General features: G+C 41.6%; 1 protein-coding gene across 1 annotated transcript in view; it reads right to left on the reverse strand.

Annotated features, from left to right (window-relative positions):
* Nucleotides 1-18,540, reverse strand: part of DCC (DCC netrin 1 receptor) — a 590,042-nt gene that overhangs the window by 301,960 nt on the left and 269,542 nt on the right. The window contains exon 3 of the mRNA XM_009274745.1: nt 14,358-14,642. Within this exon, the coding sequence (XP_009273020.1) occupies nt 14,358-14,642 (285 nt within the window). The remainder of the gene's footprint in view (nt 1-14,357; nt 14,643-18,540) is intronic.

Raw genomic sequence — 18,540 nt, forward strand, 5'->3', positions numbered from 1 at the left:
TAGACCCCTCCCTGTGGGCAAGCGAGCCGAGCTTTAAGATGAGCTAAATCTCTCCATAGTGCCTCTGACTGCCATGGGTGGATCACCACTGACCAGGGGACAACCCACATTCAGGTGACAAGCTAGACCCAAACCCCACCCATTGTGCCCGAGGTACCAGCAACCAGAACCATACACCAAGGAAATCAGTTGGGTTTGTTTGCTGTTTAATGGATCTGTTCTTTCTCTCAAAAATGACTTCATTTTCTTATCACAGATGTTGAAACAAATGTGCTGGACTACAGCCATTAAACATTACTCCTTGTTTCCTGACACAAACATAAAAATTACACTATATAAGTGAATATTCCCACCAAATTAACAACTACAAGATCTTCCAGGATCATCTGCAAGTAATTAGCTGGTTCTCCCATACAAGTAGAAAGAAACCGTAACTAGCTGCATGCATTTGTTACGGATTTACAACAGCATATTTCAATTTCTTACTGTAACCAGATGGACATGAAATTTCCAGCCATCAGTAAGTGCAACTGATGCAGAAGTTACCACACACGACAACAGCTTCAGTCTGTGAAGACATCTTAGCTCATCACAGCGACGCCTTTGGCCTGTGAACGGCATAGTATCTCTTGCGATAACCGCAAATACACATACTACCTTAACATCTGCTAGTTAGCTACCATGTATTTAATTGCATAAAACCAAAGCTTTTTTGTTTGGTTGGTTGGTTTCTTTTTTTATTTTTTTTAAAGTCGTCAGTTGTCAGATGAAAACAGATGTCCAAAAGCAGAAAGCAAACAAAATCCGTAAATAGTATCCAGACCTTAATACGGGAGTGTCTCCTTCCCTTCAAAAGTACTTAGTTCTGAAAACGCAAAGAGGTCGTCTTTGATTAAAATAATGATCCTAGTTAGGATGGAATATGTGAGCAGCAGCGTCCAAAAGCAGAAAGCAAACAAAATCCGTAAATAGTATCCAGACCTTAATACGGGAGTGTCTCCTTCCCTTCAAAAGTACTTAGTTCTGAAAACGCAAAGAGGTCGTCTTTGATTAAAATAATGATCCTAGTTAGGATGGAATATGTGAGCAGCAGTAAGAAGCACAGCAATAAAAATATAGGGAAAATTACATCAATGAAGATCAAATTTCAAGTTAGAAAAAGCAGACGATTGATTATTGAAACCAAACGCTTTAGTAGAATACATTTGGCTGAAAAAGTTCTTCAAATACATCCGCAATAAATGGAATCCCAGAGCTGGTATAGGCTGGATATCAGACAAAGTTGCAAAATCCTAAAACACACAGAAGTAGCTCAATACGTATTTCTGTTCTGTACTTGGATAAAGCAGGATAGCACATTCATATTTTACAGTGACGCAAAATACATTTTTGTTGTATTGGAGACTAGAAACAATGTTAATGAGACATTACCACTGTCTTAACTCCTCCAATGAAAATAATGTTTTCATTATAACTCTGTCAACAATCTGAAGATCAGTTAATAACTAGCACAGATTAAAGCCACACCATACTTCAAGCAAAGTGAAAACCAACAGTATTTTATTTGGGATTTTTCTTCTCTCTTGTGATTTGCCTGGCAAAATTTTGGACGTTCTTGAGGGACATAACTGAATGAACATCCCAGTGAAAGCAAAACTGTTAGCGTTAAGGTATGCAGGCAGATGGCTAGACCAAGCACCAAGCCCAAGGTTAAACTAAGAGGGTACCAGCGTGAGAAACTGCCAAACACTGGAAGAGGAAAGTCACTGTCCAACACACCAAACTGGGACTCAAATATTTAGACAATAATGGCAGGTAACAGAGGATGGACTCAAAGCTAGGTAAGTATTTTTAATTATTTCGGGATCCTTTAATTAACCTAAAATCATCAAAAGGGCTTTAGTCTAAAATGCATTTCAGATTAGGTTTTTTATTTAATGGGTAGTGTCACATCATTTCAGCATAAGAAAATACCACTACTACACATCCCTGTAACACCTTTGCTTTTATCCCCGCTAAAGCTTACATTTAATAATCATCTTGTCGCTTGCCTAGCTCCCTTTTCCAACACTTATTCTCGTTTCAGACAGCTCCTTTTGCCTCCAGCAGCCATTCGTGCCTGTAACGTGGCAGTGCCTCGGGCTGGCTGCTGCTCACCTGCTCTGCAGAGAAACGCCCCATTGCCTGGAGGAGGGATGGGGTCCCGTGCTCTGCCATAGCACTGCTATCGCCCGCTCTTCATCATTTCCATCTCTTGCTCCATTCAAGACTCACAAACAGAAGCCTAAGCTTGTATTTGAACTTTTCCAAACTCCCTAATGATATAGCCGCTAGCTGAAAAGGTGGCATCTTCTCCATGTCCCTCTTTCATCTGGAAACACAGCTCAAAAGCAGATGAAAACCAAACATCTCAGTTGTGAAGCAACGTTTTGCTGCTTGATTTCCAGTTGAATAGAGAGTGCAGGGTGCAGCCAAAGTTAGCAGCTTAAAGCCACACAGAGTTGAAGAAAATATCTGTTACAGGAAGGAAAAAAGAAAACTCATCTTTTTCAGAAAATAATAGGAGGGAGAGAGTTGTGGTTTCAAACACACGAAGATCAGAACTTGCGCATTATTCAGGCAAGTCCCCGGCAGGGGCCAAACCTCCCAGGAGGTGGCAGCTGTGCCCTCCGGCATCACTCAGCATCGACTGCGCTGAACACAGCCCACAGAAATCAGTCGGTCCTTTTGGCCGCGTGGTAAAGGCTAGCATCAGTTTTACTACCAGAGGGGTCTGGATGGAATAACTAACACGTTTTGTTTAAGCATCAAGAAGCAAAACCACAGCTTTCATGAGACAAAATGCTAGTTTCCCATGAGTACTTAGTAAGGAAGACTATTAAAGTTGGCATATCACAACCTCTCGCTTTGTACCACCTTCCAAAAAACCAGAGGTGGTCTAAAACCAGAGCTCAGTAACTAGGACATGAAAGGCAGTGTTATCTGAAGCTACAATTACTTAACTATAACCTTACAAAGAACCAAGGAGTCTCCAAAGGCACCCCTTCCTTAAAGCGGACATCCACAATTTCCCCTCAGAGCCGAGATCCAACTTGAACAAGGGGATGGTGCTGGATGTTAAAAGAATTCATTGACCAAAAAAGTCTGTGGGACCACAGACTGCAAACTCTGCAGTAGAGTGTGCCACTGAAGGTGGTGCAGTCTCCACCCACTTATGTTTGGCAGGGGAAAAAATAAAACAAATAATTAAAAAAAAAAAATCACTTAACATGTTCTGAGTAAACTCTACAAAAAAGCGCCGTGACACAACAGACCTCGTGAGGAAATCAGGCCTTTTTGTGGGCTTAAGGAAGCGGTACACATCAGCACACAATTTCAGTACCTGGTTCAGATTTGTCTGATAAAACTCCTCACAGTTGCACCAAGTGCAACCAGTTATTTCCAGCTGAGAAATAAAAAAGATCAGACCATCAAATTAGATTTTTACATTCTAGAGGAAGGAAAAACGAGTGAGGAGATTTAAAAGACTAAAGGGCCATTAAATCTTGTTTCTTGTATAAGACAGGCCACCGAATCACACCCATCCTGAGCTCAAAAGCATGTTTGAATAAAGCGCATTCCTCAGGAAGGCACCCAGTCTTGATTATAAAGATATCCAAGGTCTTGTTATGCCCGTCTCCACTTGATTAAAGAGCACTCAGTGTATTCTCCCTGACAAGGTACTTGTAACACCATAATCAAGCCCACATAATCAAGCAGCTATGGAGCAGCTTTAGCAGATGAGATGCCCTATGCATGAAGCCCTGGCTCCACTGGAGGCATTGACTTCGTTTCAGCCATGGTTTAATCTGTCATGCCCCAACACGTCATTCGTGGCCTGAGCTCACAGCTACGATGCCCCCATCCACGGGGACGTGACAGGACACCTCTTGGTCTTTTTCAGCATTAGCTTTTCAAGCAAACTGCTTGACTGGGACCACGCGGAGCAAGCTGCTCCCCCCGAGGGGCCACAGACCCCCGTCGCTGCCTGTGCTCACAACGCACACGCTCGGAGCCTGACGCTGGACCAGCGCCTGGGCTGGAAGCACGGGCTACGCTGACTTCCCAGCCTGCAGAGCACCCATCACGTTGCTGGCATTTGTTGACTTTATTTTATATATTAACGTTTAAGAATGAAGAGAGATACCTAAAGCCAATTATAAAGCAGTGAGCTGTAAGAACTTATTTTCCCCAAAGCAAAACCTCTCATTTCATATTTAGCATTTTTCTTGAGCACACGATGTGTGGTACAGCTATACACATATTTTCCATGCTTGTTAAATCAATGACAGCTGAAATTCAAAACCACAAATAGGATTTGCGAATGCGTATGTGATTTCAGTAGTCCCCATTACACCGATATCTGAGAATACCACACTATTCGCAAAAAAATATATACCTTCACAAAGCCTTATTAGGATAAGTCTTTTCATCTCCTTTTTATAGACGGCTAATGGAGTAATTGAGATAGTCTGTGATGTAACTAAGGACATATATGTATTCTGCAGCAGGGAAAGGTCCTGAATTATCTTTTTTTCCTCATTCTTACGTTAAAGGCATAGCTTCTGTCATTTTACCAGCATACTTTGTAGTCAATCACTGATCATTCTCTCAGCAAACCCTCAGATTTGTGTCAATATGCATTGATAAGAGTTGAGGACGTACTTAACTCTCGTACCAAATTGGTCTTAAGCAAGTGGAACTCGAGGCAATGCAATTTATTTCTGTCTTCCAAGGAAAATGAAGTTGCAAGGAGTTCACTTGGATTCAGCCATACAGATACAGCTCTTCAGCACTCGAGGAGAAAAATGTTACTGCAGTATTTTAGCTACATTATATACTGGAAAAAAGGAAACGCTTTCATAAAAATGTGTTGCATCCTGTTGTATGGCATCTTATTGTGCTAAGCTACTTCGTGCTACACTGCATTTGTAAGCGTTCTTCAATTGACAAAAGACTCCCATCGTATCATACCCATGAACAATTTTCTGAACATATTTGGATAATATTGTACTTTGGCTGGTACAATCTTATTTTTTTATTGCAGCAGGTTTTATATTGCAAGTTGCAGAACCGAGATGCCTTTAATGTGACACTGATGTGACGGAGTATCTCTAAGTGTTCATAGTCACATTTCTAAATTCGATTAGAAGATATAAAGATTTATACCAAATAAAACCCAATTTTGCTCTCTGCTGTCACTGAAGAAAGGCCAGTAAAATTCCCCAACCTGATCTCACCATCGTGCCTAGAGGCTGAACACTTAATCCCAACGAGAAAGCAAGGGTCATGCGTGAACAGCGTTCGAGAAATCTGTCATTAAAATGATATCGATCTCTCAATATACAGAATGCATTAAAATGTATAACCAGAATGCAGTTACTACTTCGGGATTTTGCTTTTTTGCCTCCGCCTCCCAACCCCCTCACCAGCATTTTTCTGCTTCAGCCCTTCTGCCCTCCCCTCCCAAAAACACGCAAGCCTGGCTCAGCAGAGCTCTGGGATGTGACGTGACCAGGAGCATGTAAGTAATAAGGACACACAAAGATCGTAACATTAGCACCGACATGAATCTGGGCGTTAAGACATTCTTCTTACTGTAGTAACTTCAAAATACATTAACTAAAGTGCAAGGAAAATTGTGCCAAGTTCTGCTGCAACAATGAGACTATACATCAGGGGTCCTATTTCTAGCTTTAATGATGATTTCTTGCGAGACACTCAGTTTCCTCGTCCATAATGAAGACAAAAATATTTACAGCCCTTTGGTATGTTCTTCGAGATCCTTAGGTAAAAGAATAACATAAAATTTATTACTGCAGAGGTAGAGAAGGGACATTTTGCTGGTATGTATTTACAAGACAAAAGGAGGAAGCTTTTTCTCTAGCCATTAAAGTTTTGGAGGCAAAATTGAAACAGAATGAGGAACTGTTCCACAACTACATTATCTTCTATCCGGAAAATGGAGAACAGAGCTGAGGCGAGAAAGTAGCAACACATTTACACAGTTACTTACAGCTGAGCAGCGGAGCTTTGGCAGACTTTATTTTAGACCTACATCATCCTTGAGATGCAAAGACACAAGCAATTAAAGAGCAGTGGTTTGATCCAGGTAGTAACTGAATCCAGAGAAGGACCTAATACAAGATTTTCAATGCGGCTCCATGAATATAACTGGAGAGGAAAGAGATTTTACTCCCGGTCCTAGTCTGTTTTGAGTGGAAAAAATAAAAATAATTTAAAAAGAAAATCAAAGACTAGCTTAAGTTAACTTTCAGAAACAAGTAGCAGCCCCAAACTCATTCATAGCTTGTAAGTGGGACAATCTTTTAAATCATTTTTATGGCCATTCTCTAAGCCTCCTCCAAACCTCCTGCAACATTTCTGAAAACGTGGTCGCCAGTCAGACCCACCACGTCACACTGACCTCAGCATGGAAGTCACACGTCTCCTGTACCACGACCCAGCCGTCACCGGCATTACCCTTACCAGGATCTCATTAGCCACTCTCACAGCACTGTCTCACCTGTGTTCTGCTGATTACTCAAGATGAACCTCCAAGATTTTTGTCATAGGATAGGGTTTGCTCCAGCCCCTAGGCTCTCTTATGATATGGCCAACAGGACCAGTCACATTAAAATATTCCTTTCTTTTTTTCTAATTCTGCCCCATTTATAAAGTTCTGTCTAGTGATCCACATTTTCAGTATTTACCACCTCTGTGATACAAGCATATGCCTTCAATTGCAGTTTTATTGTTATATGGTATATTAGAGAGTATAGGATCGAGAATACATCCCTGGCTCATAGTGAGGACTCCCACTAAGAAAAAAAACATATCTGCTCAGTAACCATTTCTATTTGGAGACTTGATGGCTATGAATCTGGTCTAGCATATAGATGCTACATTGATTTTCAATTTCTCTATCGTCTTAGGCAAGAAATCCTCCCAGAAATCTACTATAATGATACAAATTATCACCAAAAACTATGTTGACATCTGTTTTCATACACTGATATCGACTGGCTTTAATTGCAGGGACCATCCTATTATTTTGTGTCTCAAAGATGCCAGCCTGACAGACCATCAGGTACTCAAGGGTTGCTTTGATCCAGACCACTGGAATCTTCCCTATTCAAAATTTACGGTCAAGAAATAAGTCCTGAAAATTTCTCAGCTCCTCCAGGAGCTACATTTTTATTTGGATATAATGACCTGAAAACATCTGGGTTTGGACAAGCTTTTTAAGCCACTCATGTCAAGATAATACTCATTTTTTTAAAATATAAAATTATCTTTAAATAATCAATGTCATACGTACAAGCACATATCTTTTCAAAAATTAGGGTGTTTTTTTTTTACTTTTCTGCCTTGTAAATATTGAAACAAGTTCTACCACTTTCACCCATTCATAGTAATATTGTTTCAGTTACATTTGAAAAACATTTGTACCCTGAACTTTACTAATTCTCGCTATCTTCCATGTCTCCGATTCCTTTGACTCTCCACAAATTGTTGTTTAATTCATAACTCCTATTATCGGATTACTTGCTCCAATTTTTAGATTTTTTCTAATTTCTTTGTAACCAGACTGCCGAGGGTTTCAAATAAGACTGCCTTTCCTTTCAGTGTGTTATAGTAACGTTGTATTGTGTATATATAAAATATACTTGCAATTCCCCAGTAGCCATTGGACTCATTCCACCGAAGTTCTCTCTGCCTGCTAACTTGACTCCTGCACGCGGGCGTTCTCCCCTGGTTTGAGAGACAACTTTACGACATGTAGTGGCGATGAGACAGTTGCGTATGTCTTGCTAGCAAAGTGGGCTAATGGCAGAGAAGCAAGCAATGTGTTTCATGCAATTAAATAAAACAAAACAAAACAAAAGCCCCCAGAAAACCAAACCAAAACCTACAAGTTCATAAAATGCCACACCTGGATGCAACCTTCAGTTGCATCCCTCATCTCTGATGTTTAAGATCTATAATAGTAATAAGTCATTAATAGTCACTACTAGTCTATTAGTATGTTATTATTGGTTGTAATTATTATTAGTATGAAATGGTCCATATTAAAGCTCTAACACCACTATTTAGCATAAAACAAATCTCAAAGCAGGAATGCAAAGACTGTTCCAACACTACAGAATTCCCTTTTGTTCGGGATGCTTTGCAGACTGCATTTTGAGAGCAGAATCAGTGATAAATTTAAAGCGAACTACCTTGTCTTCTCTGTACACCGAAACTGGCAGGCCAGCCTATGGTCCACCAGTTGACAATATCGGCATCCCCAAGCTAGCTCAATTTCATAAGGTTAATCATAAACCAGGAACCTTCCCATAACAATTAACGCTTTCAAAGACATTCAGAAATAAGTTACGTAATATTCTTAAGGCCCTTGTTCTGAACTCAACCTGCGCTTCAAACGTAAGTACTAAACCCAATCCCATTTAGAGCAATCACCGAACCCCCTATGCATACTTCATAAACAAACACACTAATCTGGCAACCAGCCAGGGAGCTGTTGAGCAAACAGCGCTGTAGTAGATATTAGTTATTGTTCTGGTGACTGCACTGATCTTGAGATCAGCTCCGTGCTAAGGGGACGTGCTGCCTGCGCGTGCTTCTCTGCCTGCCTGCTCATTTTTATTTCCAGCCAGGCAAGCTGCTGTAACATGGGAAACTGATATTTATATGTATTATGTAAGAGATTACTTAAGCGCTAAGACGACTTATCTTAGGGGAGAGAGGCAAAAGAGCTCATTCCCCAGGACTGTTAATAAGTATTTTAAATTTAACCTTTTTTTGTTAAAGGTCAAAAGATAGCTAGCTTATAAAGTGACCCCAGCAACGCTATTCATTTGGGCAGCTGGAAGTAAGGATAACCCAGACACTGGAAGTTATTACACGGATCTTTTGTAACTAGGAATTTATCTTGTAAGAATACACGTGGAAAGACAACAGCACGTGTGCCTGTGTGAATACTCTCCCACTGCTGCCTTGTTTTCAAACGTGACTTCAACAGAAGACACCTTCGGAGGATATATTTACCAAACAAGAAAATATTTTTCCCCCAATCCACCTAAATTCTACTAATAATTAAAAAAAAATCAGAGTAATTACACTATTGCTAAGTAAACACAGCACGTTCTGTGACAGGGCATACCCCATGCAAATGGTTCTCCCCTAATGAGGTAAAAATGAAACCTTTAATAGAAATTATATCAATTTAGCAGCACAAGTGATGCCTACGCCAGGTGCGCTGCTCAGAACAAGGCTTTTGATCCATTTGTTGCTCGGTTTGAAAGGCAGGAGGAGCAGCGACTAAAAATCCAACCTTGATTTAAATGCAATTGACAGAAAATTCAGTACAAAAATAAACAGTTCCAATGGCTATTATTGGTTTTAAGTGTTTAACTTTTTTCTACTTGCAAGAATATAGCTTCAGGTTTCCAGTCATTAGTTTTTCACCTAGTTCATAAAAGACTGCCGATTAAAGAGCCTCTTCCCCCAAGTGAGTGCTTACAGAGCACACTACCAGCAAGTCTATAAAGACCTCCTGGATAAAGTACAAAATTTCCCATGCGTTTACCAAAAGGCAGGCTACGTACAGTAAACACAATAGTTCTTTTCTGAACTAGTATTAATTTATCAATATTCGCTCCTTCAGCTACTGCCTCAAACTGGAAGCTCATGTTCAGCTGGTATTCAGATTTCTGGTAACAGAAATCCCTTCCAAAGCATCCTTAGCTCCAAAGAGAGGCGTAGCACGCTTGCGTGCATCACCTTGCTGGTAAACAAACGTCAAAATACACGTGGTGCCAACGAGTTCAGCTTATACCATGCTCTGGATCCATCTGTGAAGGGAACCTGACTCTAGTCTCGTGCATCACCCCTGCAATTTCTGCATCTATAAGTGACACTTTTTTTTTTTTGCTGGGGTTTTTGTTTGGGTTTTTTTGTTGTTGTTTGGTTGGTTTTTATATGTACTAATCAGAATTAGGGCAAGGCACCCCCTGCAGGAAATAGGCACTGGAGAACATAAACGTGAAGCTGGTTAGATTTAAAAAAAAAATTAAATTCACAAGTTCAGTATGTATTTTAAGTGGGCCACATCTGTCGGAAATCTGTTTTCATCTAAGAATAAACACTGTAAAGCACTAGCTGTTGAGGTTAAGAATAAGGTAAAGACCCGACTTGGACAATCACTGGCTGTTAAGGAACGTCCATCAACACAGGGATCCTCCCAGGGTATAAAAGATGAGAAGAAATCTTTAAGTTATCTTTGCACCTGATGCAAGCTCAGTGTGTTGCATGAGGAACTGATGGCTGAGCTTCAAAGAGATTGCGTGCTTGAGCTTAGCCAGACCTTCCTAAAGACTAAGTTTAACTATAAAACTCATATTAAACAACAAACTCATATCAAACAACATAATTCAGTATATTCCACCCCTTTCATTTCCCATACAGACATTTACCAAATGGGATGTCCTCAGATAAGGTGCTTCCTGTACTTGCATGACTATTCAAAATCAAGCTAAAACAGCGGTAACTGCAAAACTCTGTCAGTACCACGATGTTACGCTGCATTTAAGTAAGTCTAACATTACAATCGCTCTTCTTCTGAAAAGTGGAGTCACTTAAGCATCAGAGCAAGCCTGAGCTCACGAGGCAGCTTCCGTTGCGGGCAGTTACTTAAACATGACCATCAACCTCTTCTTCCTAATTCCTTCTCGTGGGATCCATTTCAATGCGGTCCTTTTTGCTGCTGTCATCCTTCCCTCCTCAGAAGCGCAACCGCGGGGAAGGAGCTGAATCACACAGCAGCAACCAAACTCTATTCGCATTAAACAGGAAGGAATTACATGATATTGTTACCTTATCTTGCACTGCAGCTCAGAGAGAGAGAAGGAACCTCCATAACAGACAATACTACAGCGGCAGATTACTTGAATGTCTAAATGATAAATGCAGGATTATTATTTATAAATAGAGAATTAATAGCTTTCAGGCACCAAACTACTCAACTTTTGCTTTTAAAATATCATCTGTATTTCTGAAGTGTACAGACCTCCCAAAGAAACTTACTCATTAATTCACAGAAGCAATGAATTCAGCTAAGAATTAATTCCTTAGTACTGGTTTTTACAAGACAAGATATCCCCCCCCCTTTTTTTACAGTAACATTATTCCCTCTAAATTAATTAGGTGAGTGCATGTAGTTATCTGAATATGTATTGCCTCATGTTTTCAGTATTTGCCAAAACTTTTCACCTGGGATTAAGTTTCTGGACCCCAGAGAAAAGAAGAGCACTTCAATTAGAAAGGTGAAAAAATGTGCATTTGAAATGAGCTTTCTGCAAAAAGCTGCAATAGCTGCTCTTAAAATTAAGAGCAATAGATAAAACCTGACACATTAAAAACTCCTCAAGAGTTTTGCTTAGGTTTGTTGGGCTTTTTTATACAAGTTCTTCAAAATCTGTTCTCGCATGGCCTGCGTGCTTCTACAGGCACATGGTTTCTGATGGAGGATTTAGCGAGGCTGAAGCTTTTTGTAAAAATGTGTTTATTGATGTGCTGGGGGGAGAATCAGCCCCTTCCAGAGCTTCCCCGGGCAGAATCAAACCGCATATCGGAAACACACTTGCAAATGGTCCCTTGTAAAGTGTCTTTTAGTTATCAACGTAAAAACTTCCTGCTCAGTGCTTTGCCCCCCCGCTAGACACATTCATACACCTACAAGCCACTTCTCTTTGGTAATGGAGGTTGAAGGCTCAACTATTCCTTCATTTACATGGTGAGTTAAAACTACAGGTTTGGGTCTGGTAGGGTGAATTTTACTTTTTCATCCAGGCAATCAGTAATTTCTTCATCCAAATATTTTGTTTTTCTAACCTGTGTCATGTCGGATGATTAATTTTTTCTATCAAGAGGAGATCCAGGTATCTCCAGACCCACCATAATGTCAAATCAAATATTTAAGCCACAGGCACTTTAACTAAAGAAGCTAAATGACCGAAGATGTTACCTTGTTCTTTTTTCTTGCATTCTGTTTGGAAGCTGTAGAGAAGATGAGAAATTATTTGCCAGGATTGTGGTCCATTTCGCCACAAATCCTGACAGATATGCTGTGGGTTCAAACAAACCACAACCACTATCTGTGGAAGAAGCAGCATTTTAAAAATACAGAATTATGATATACTACCTACACTTTTTTTGTTGTTTTGTTGCCTATTCCTTTGAATAAGATTTAAGGCTTTTCTTTTTTTTCCTCTCCGCTAGGGGAAAAAGGCCAACCAGAGTATTCCGCCTTCACTAATTATGGAAGAGGAGAGCTGCAACTGAAGACAGATTTCTACCAACAAGCGAAAACAGGAGAAGCAGAATTACCAGCAAAGTATCAGATAGCTCTGAACCATCAAAGCGTGCACATGAGAACAAAATTCCCAATAGGCTTAATAAGATCTGAATTTTTGTTTCAGGAGCACCACTCATTTCCTATAAGAGCTGCTGTCTGCTCAAATTATCCTGAAATGAGACCTTGTGCTGCTTGCCCTAAGCCAAAGTCTGACGGACTCCACTAGTCCCTTGTTCTATATTTTCCTCATTATTTGCTCCACTGTTTCCCTGTTATAAAATTTTAACATGCCGGGAAGACATAAATTAACTCCCTTCTCTCCTGTAGACAGCCTGAGAGAGGCCATTTAGCCAGGATGTTAATGACCGAACCTGGGAAAAGGAACAAACATCAATCCGTCCACAAATAAGCAGAAATGTAGATGCATGGCAAACTAACAATGCTCTGAGGAGGCCGAGAGAAGTCTTCCAAGGTCTGTCTAAAATAAAGTTTTATGATTTTCTTAATTTTAATCAAGACATCTGAAAAAAAATTTTTTCCCCGTGGATCTCAAACTGCCATTAATAACCACGGAGGCCGGAATGCCTCAGTGCTGCCCGATGCATAAGGAACAGCACAGGGCTCTAAGGCTCACGGTGAGCTTGGAAACCCCAAGAACAGCCACCCTGGGGCAGCCCGTTAGATAAACCAACAAACGGGGAACAGGTCCACGCTACAGAGATCGGGCACAAACCCTGGTCACCAAAAGATAGGGAAGAACCTGCAGGTAACTCTAGGTGATGTGGTCATCCCCTGTTGCCAGCTGTTCTGGCCGTTATTTTGCTTTGCAGCTCCAAAAAGGATCAATACCTACTACTGTAGCAGAAAGTGAGGACATGGGCTTTGGTTTGTAATCCTAGGTTTAGAGGGGGGGGGTGTGGGGGGGTGGTTTGTTTCTTTTGGTGTCAAATGGCAAACACAGAAGAAACTGTAATCCCCCAAATTCCACTGCAATAAATCCCAGAGCTATTACAAACCACTCTTAGAAGTGAGGATGAACTCAAGTTTCACATGTTGTTAGTATATGGACACTTCCCTAGGACTGAGCCTGGCCTTCCTGACTTCTATAGCATTTGGACCGTCTCAGAAGTCTGAGAATCCTGCTCAGTTACCCCCTCACTTAGTGAGAAATCACGCAAACCAACAACATTACTCTAGAAAATGCATATATAAAAAAATTTCTAAAAATACATCATCCCTGTCCCATTTAATTAGTGGTTACACATTAGCATGTAGAACTAGAAGGGAAGGAGATTTTGCAGCAATACCTTTTTCAAAGCACTCTTTTGGTGCTCAGATCTTGATAGTAAACTGCCATGGTAACCATCTATTTAGCTGATGAGTTTATTAAGAGGGAGAGCAAGATGCTCACTTGACCATGAATTTAGGAACATTACCTGTCACAGTTAAACTGTGTCAGAGCCCAAACTGCGGTCTGGGCAACCTGGCAGATCACATCAGGCACTGAAGTATCCAAGCAACCTAACTTGGAGTAGGTAAATTCAGCAGCTAGTCCCAACAGATTGCCTTTCCAGTTAATGGAGTGAGAGGAGCTCCTCCAGAGAGTGCTCAGGGAAAATAATTCCAGTGCTCTCACCAACACTGTGAGATGGGAAGTACTTGCCTCTCTCCATTGACCATGTAAAAGAGACCAGCTTCATACATATCTAAATTTGGTACTTGAAGTTAGGCAGCATGAATACTTTCCTAAGGTGTCAACTCCTCACCTTTGCATCCAACTGCTTCTAAAGGTCTCCAGGCTCTTCCATGTGAAGAAGAACTTGGAAGCTTGTAGAAGTAACTGGAAAGAAAGTGGGATAAATCAGCCTAGCTGCCCCAGGAGGAGTGACTGCTCTTTCAGAGAACCAAAGGACACGACCAGACAAAAGAGAAAGGCAGTGTAGAAGGGTCCAGTTCTTACCTGCCAAAACTCTGACTTCTGCATCATTTCCAGTTCTCGAACTGGCTGGGTTTTTCGCCAGGCATCTGTAGATCCCGCTGTCCCCATGCTGAATCCTGCTGATCTGTAAAGCTCCGGAGGGCAGGACAGCCACCCACGTGTCGGCCGGGCTCAGGAACAAGTCGTCCTGGTTTCGCTGCCAGTGCACCACAGGCATGGGCTCTCCAACAACTTCACACTTCAGAAGAACGGTGTCTCCTGCAAAAGCCGTGACAGATTCTGTCTGGGAAAGAAACCTCAGCGGTCCTGCAAACACAAGCAAAAAAAGCAATTATATAGCTGCTGATAATAGAAGTTGCATGCTGTTTCCATGCTGATTTGGATTTTGTTAACAATCCAGAGTGAAAAAAAAAATTTATGTGATATTCTGAAAACTACTTGGAGATCGCTATAATGGTGGCGTAACTAACACTTTCCTTTGGACATTACACTCATTAACATCAAAGAAAAGATGTGTTATCAACATAGAGTAACAAATTGCACCTGGTACAAACTCACTCAGGAACAGCTTTAACGAAGTACAGACACACAATCATGCAATACAAACTGTTCAGAACAGGGTGGCATTCAAAGGAACACACAACTAAACCTATGTAAGGTTAGGGAAATGTTACAGTCGCATCTTGCTGTATTTCTCCTTCCCTATGCTCTTCCCTCAAAATAAAAGGAAAAATACTCCAAAAAGCCTCTGCTAAATAAATCACTTGGGTCACATAATCAAAGACTTCAAATGAGGAATGGCCCGTGTCTGTTCTTCCATGAAACGTTTTTGACTCGCGAGGTAAGGAGAGCAGAGCTGGGAGCTTTAATTGCACAACCTCCAGCTGCCCCAGCCTCACTCGGTGCAAAAACCTGAGGACCACGTCCTTCACGTGCTACAGGAGAGAAACCCGGCAAGAACAGGACACGGTCTGCAAGATTCAAAGTGCAAGCGAAAGATGATGTCAAGATCATGGACTTTATTACCTGGAAGCGTCGTTGCTTTACAAAGAGCATAGATAAACTCGCAAAGAAGGAAAATAAAAGAAAAAAAGGAAAAAAAAATCAGCCCTCTTTGCAGCCAAGTATGAGAAGGACAAATCAAGAAGACAGGCTGAAGCACCTGCTTGGATGAGGGATGTGCTAGAGATGGTGTGGACATACCTGGGGGACCTGCCCTGGCTCTAGTCCTGGCCAGTCCCTAGAAATGACCCTACCAGCCCCCAGCCCGGCCGGGCACACTCGCCTGCCTGCAGGGACAATTTGAAGCCATACCAGTAAATACGATCACTCAGAAGTGTTTACAAACACACACCAAGTGTTTGACAGAGTGAAAAACTTAGAAGACGACACTAAAAGCAACTAAAAAGTATATAGGAAACAAGCATCTTTTAGATTCTATCAGCCAGCATACAGTGATGGCTTTCAAAAAGGAGCTGTCAGTAGAGGCTATTAAGCAGCTGAGGAAGCAAAGAATAAAGACCCCAGCTTCCCAGACAGTAAAATGCCACCCAAACGTTCGGCAAAAGCAACGTACTGGGGAATGATCACGTACCGAAAAGACATTTGAGTGGGAGCCCCAAGGTGATTTCCTGGTTCAAACACCTATTTTCTGGTGTGATTTTGGCCACCCACCTCTCATCTCGGTTCTCCTCCTCAAACACGTTGCTTCTACCTCCCAGAGCATCTGCAAGGATGAGATCTCGCAACCCGGGTGAAGCGCTTCCACGAGCTGAAGCAAGGAAATTCTTCAGCAAGACTGAAAGTGGCTCAGTGAAGGCTTCCTAATGGCATTTCCACACGTGAAAAAGAGCCTACGTGAATCTACTGTTGTGTGGACAGCAGTATTTCCCAATTGCCATGTTTACAAGTTATCCCTATGAACAAAGTGAGTGAAGAAAAGGCAGTCGTTCCCAAACCCATCCATGCAAGCCCTGCCACCCGCTGCACCCTCGCACACGTTCCCGTTACAGCGAGGATGCTACTTTCCAGCCGAGCTATTGGCACAGATGCACAAGCAACAGCTTTTCACCACCAGCAAAGCTGGTGCAAGCTAGAAAAACAGAAGCATTCAACACTTCAATTAAAAAAAACTGAAGATAAACGCAGTGTGAACAGTGATGGGAAGCTGTTGAAAACTGCAGACTTTTCCAGGAGGAAAGACAGCTAAATTTAACAATTTACTGTAAAAACTAGGACTAAAACAATTGCCACAGAGAGACCTTTTTTCCATGGCAGCACCGTACCTGCCATGCCCCTGCGCACAGCCAGCTCACGCTTTGCCCTGTCTCTGCACCACCTCCCTTTCTGCAGGTGCCCCCACTCTTTTTCTTTTAAAGCTTAAAAAACCGTAATAAAATCTATGCATAACAAATCAGGACGTTGCAAAAAACCTTTTGCTGTGTCCCAGTGAAAAGACACCGACCACCTTTTTCCGTGGTTACATTCAAAACTTGTTCATCTCTCTGCAGGACCGTAATACAAGATCTTAAAACTATCACTGGGTCTTTACAGCTCTCCTGGCTTACGCCGATTTATTTTAAAGACAGTTTTTGAAGCTACACAGATGTTTAGGTTGTCGGGAGCTGGCTCAGGGGAATGGACCAACAAATACACTCTGAGAAAGTCACTTTCCGAGACAGATTCTGGAAGGAAACACTGCAGATCCTCAGTGATGCTTCGCTCCGTAGCCAAAGGGTCACAGATGCACCTCCCTACATTATACTCAAACCTACTTAGGAAACTTAATTGAAAGCGGTACCCAACTCCGATTTACCATGCAGTCTGGTTGGCAGCCTATCAGGATCCCCATCTTTCCTTACAGAAGACCCAATTATTAAGCAATTAAAGTTCACTTAATAAAAAGGCTTATCATTTGGGGGACAGACCTCAGGGTCTGGAACATGTTTGGCTATTGAATATTCAGCAATTTAGTAGCACTCAGTACAATCCCCCAGAGAAGAACTGCTTTAAATGCTTTGTTTGTTTCAAATTAAAGTCTGCAAGGTTACTTAACATCAAGACAAGACCTTTTTTCCCACTTCCAATTCACATAATAGCTGAAGGGCAAGAAACCAAGGTAATGAAAGAGAGTGATTTCTTTCTGCTTGCTTCAGAAAACAGGAAAGAGAGCGAGCATGGGTGAGTGAATCTGGAAATGTAAATATTTTAGAAACTGCTGTCTAATGCTCTCTTCCACGGACTGGTTTCCAAAAGGGTGCTATACTTTAGTTACTCTATATTCTTTTTTGTTTGCTAGCTCCCATTTACAATTCTGAAAAGATTTGCACCAGGTAATGTGCAGCAGAAGTATCAGAACAAGACCTACAGACTTCACCAAATAATTCAAGTACAGACGTGGTGTTCGGGTTCATTCATAGAAACGGGAGCCAAATAAAACTGTTCCCCCTTCTTGTTGCAAACCCCATCTTATGGGACTGGAAGCCGTACATCTCAGAGGAGATAAAACTGATGAAAAGCTGGACACTCAGATTTCTGATTTAGAAGAAACTAATTGGGGGGAATCAAGTTACCAATATGCATTTAGCAATAGTTCTATAAAGTATTGCCAACCAGGGAATTCCTGCAGTACGGTACCAGACAGCCACTCCTAGTACCGCCTGTCAGCCTAATGAGAAGGACTCATAAGGGAAATATTTTAATAATACAATAAAATGAACATTAATAAGGTATTTTATGCCTTTGCATTTTTTTATACATGAAATTCATAGAATCACAGAATGATTTGGGTTGAAAGGACCTCTAAAGGTCATCTAGTCCCACCCCCCTGCCATGGGCAGGGACGTCTTCAACTAGATCAGGTTGCTCAGAGCCCCGTCCAACCTGACCTGGAATGTTTCCAGGGATGGGGCATCCACCACCTCTCTGGGCAACCTGGGCCAGTGCTTCACCACCCTCAGCGTAAAACATTTCTTCCTTAGATCTAGTCTGAATCTCCCCTCTTTTAGTTTAAAGCCATTCCCCCTTGTCCTGTTGCAACAGGCCCTGCTAAAAAGTCTGTCCCCATCTTTCTTATAAGCCCCCCTTAAGTACTGACAGGCTGCAATAAGGTCTCCCCAAAGCCTTCTCTTCTCTAGGCTGAACAACCCCAACTCTCTCAGCCTTTCTTCATAGCAGAGCTGTTCCAGCCCCCTGATCATTTTCG

This window comes from Aptenodytes forsteri, unplaced genomic scaffold, assembly GCF_000699145.1.
Source record: "Aptenodytes forsteri isolate BGI_AS27 unplaced genomic scaffold, ASM69914v1 Scaffold112, whole genome shotgun sequence".
Lineage (NCBI taxonomy): Eukaryota > Metazoa > Chordata > Aves > Sphenisciformes > Spheniscidae > Aptenodytes > Aptenodytes forsteri.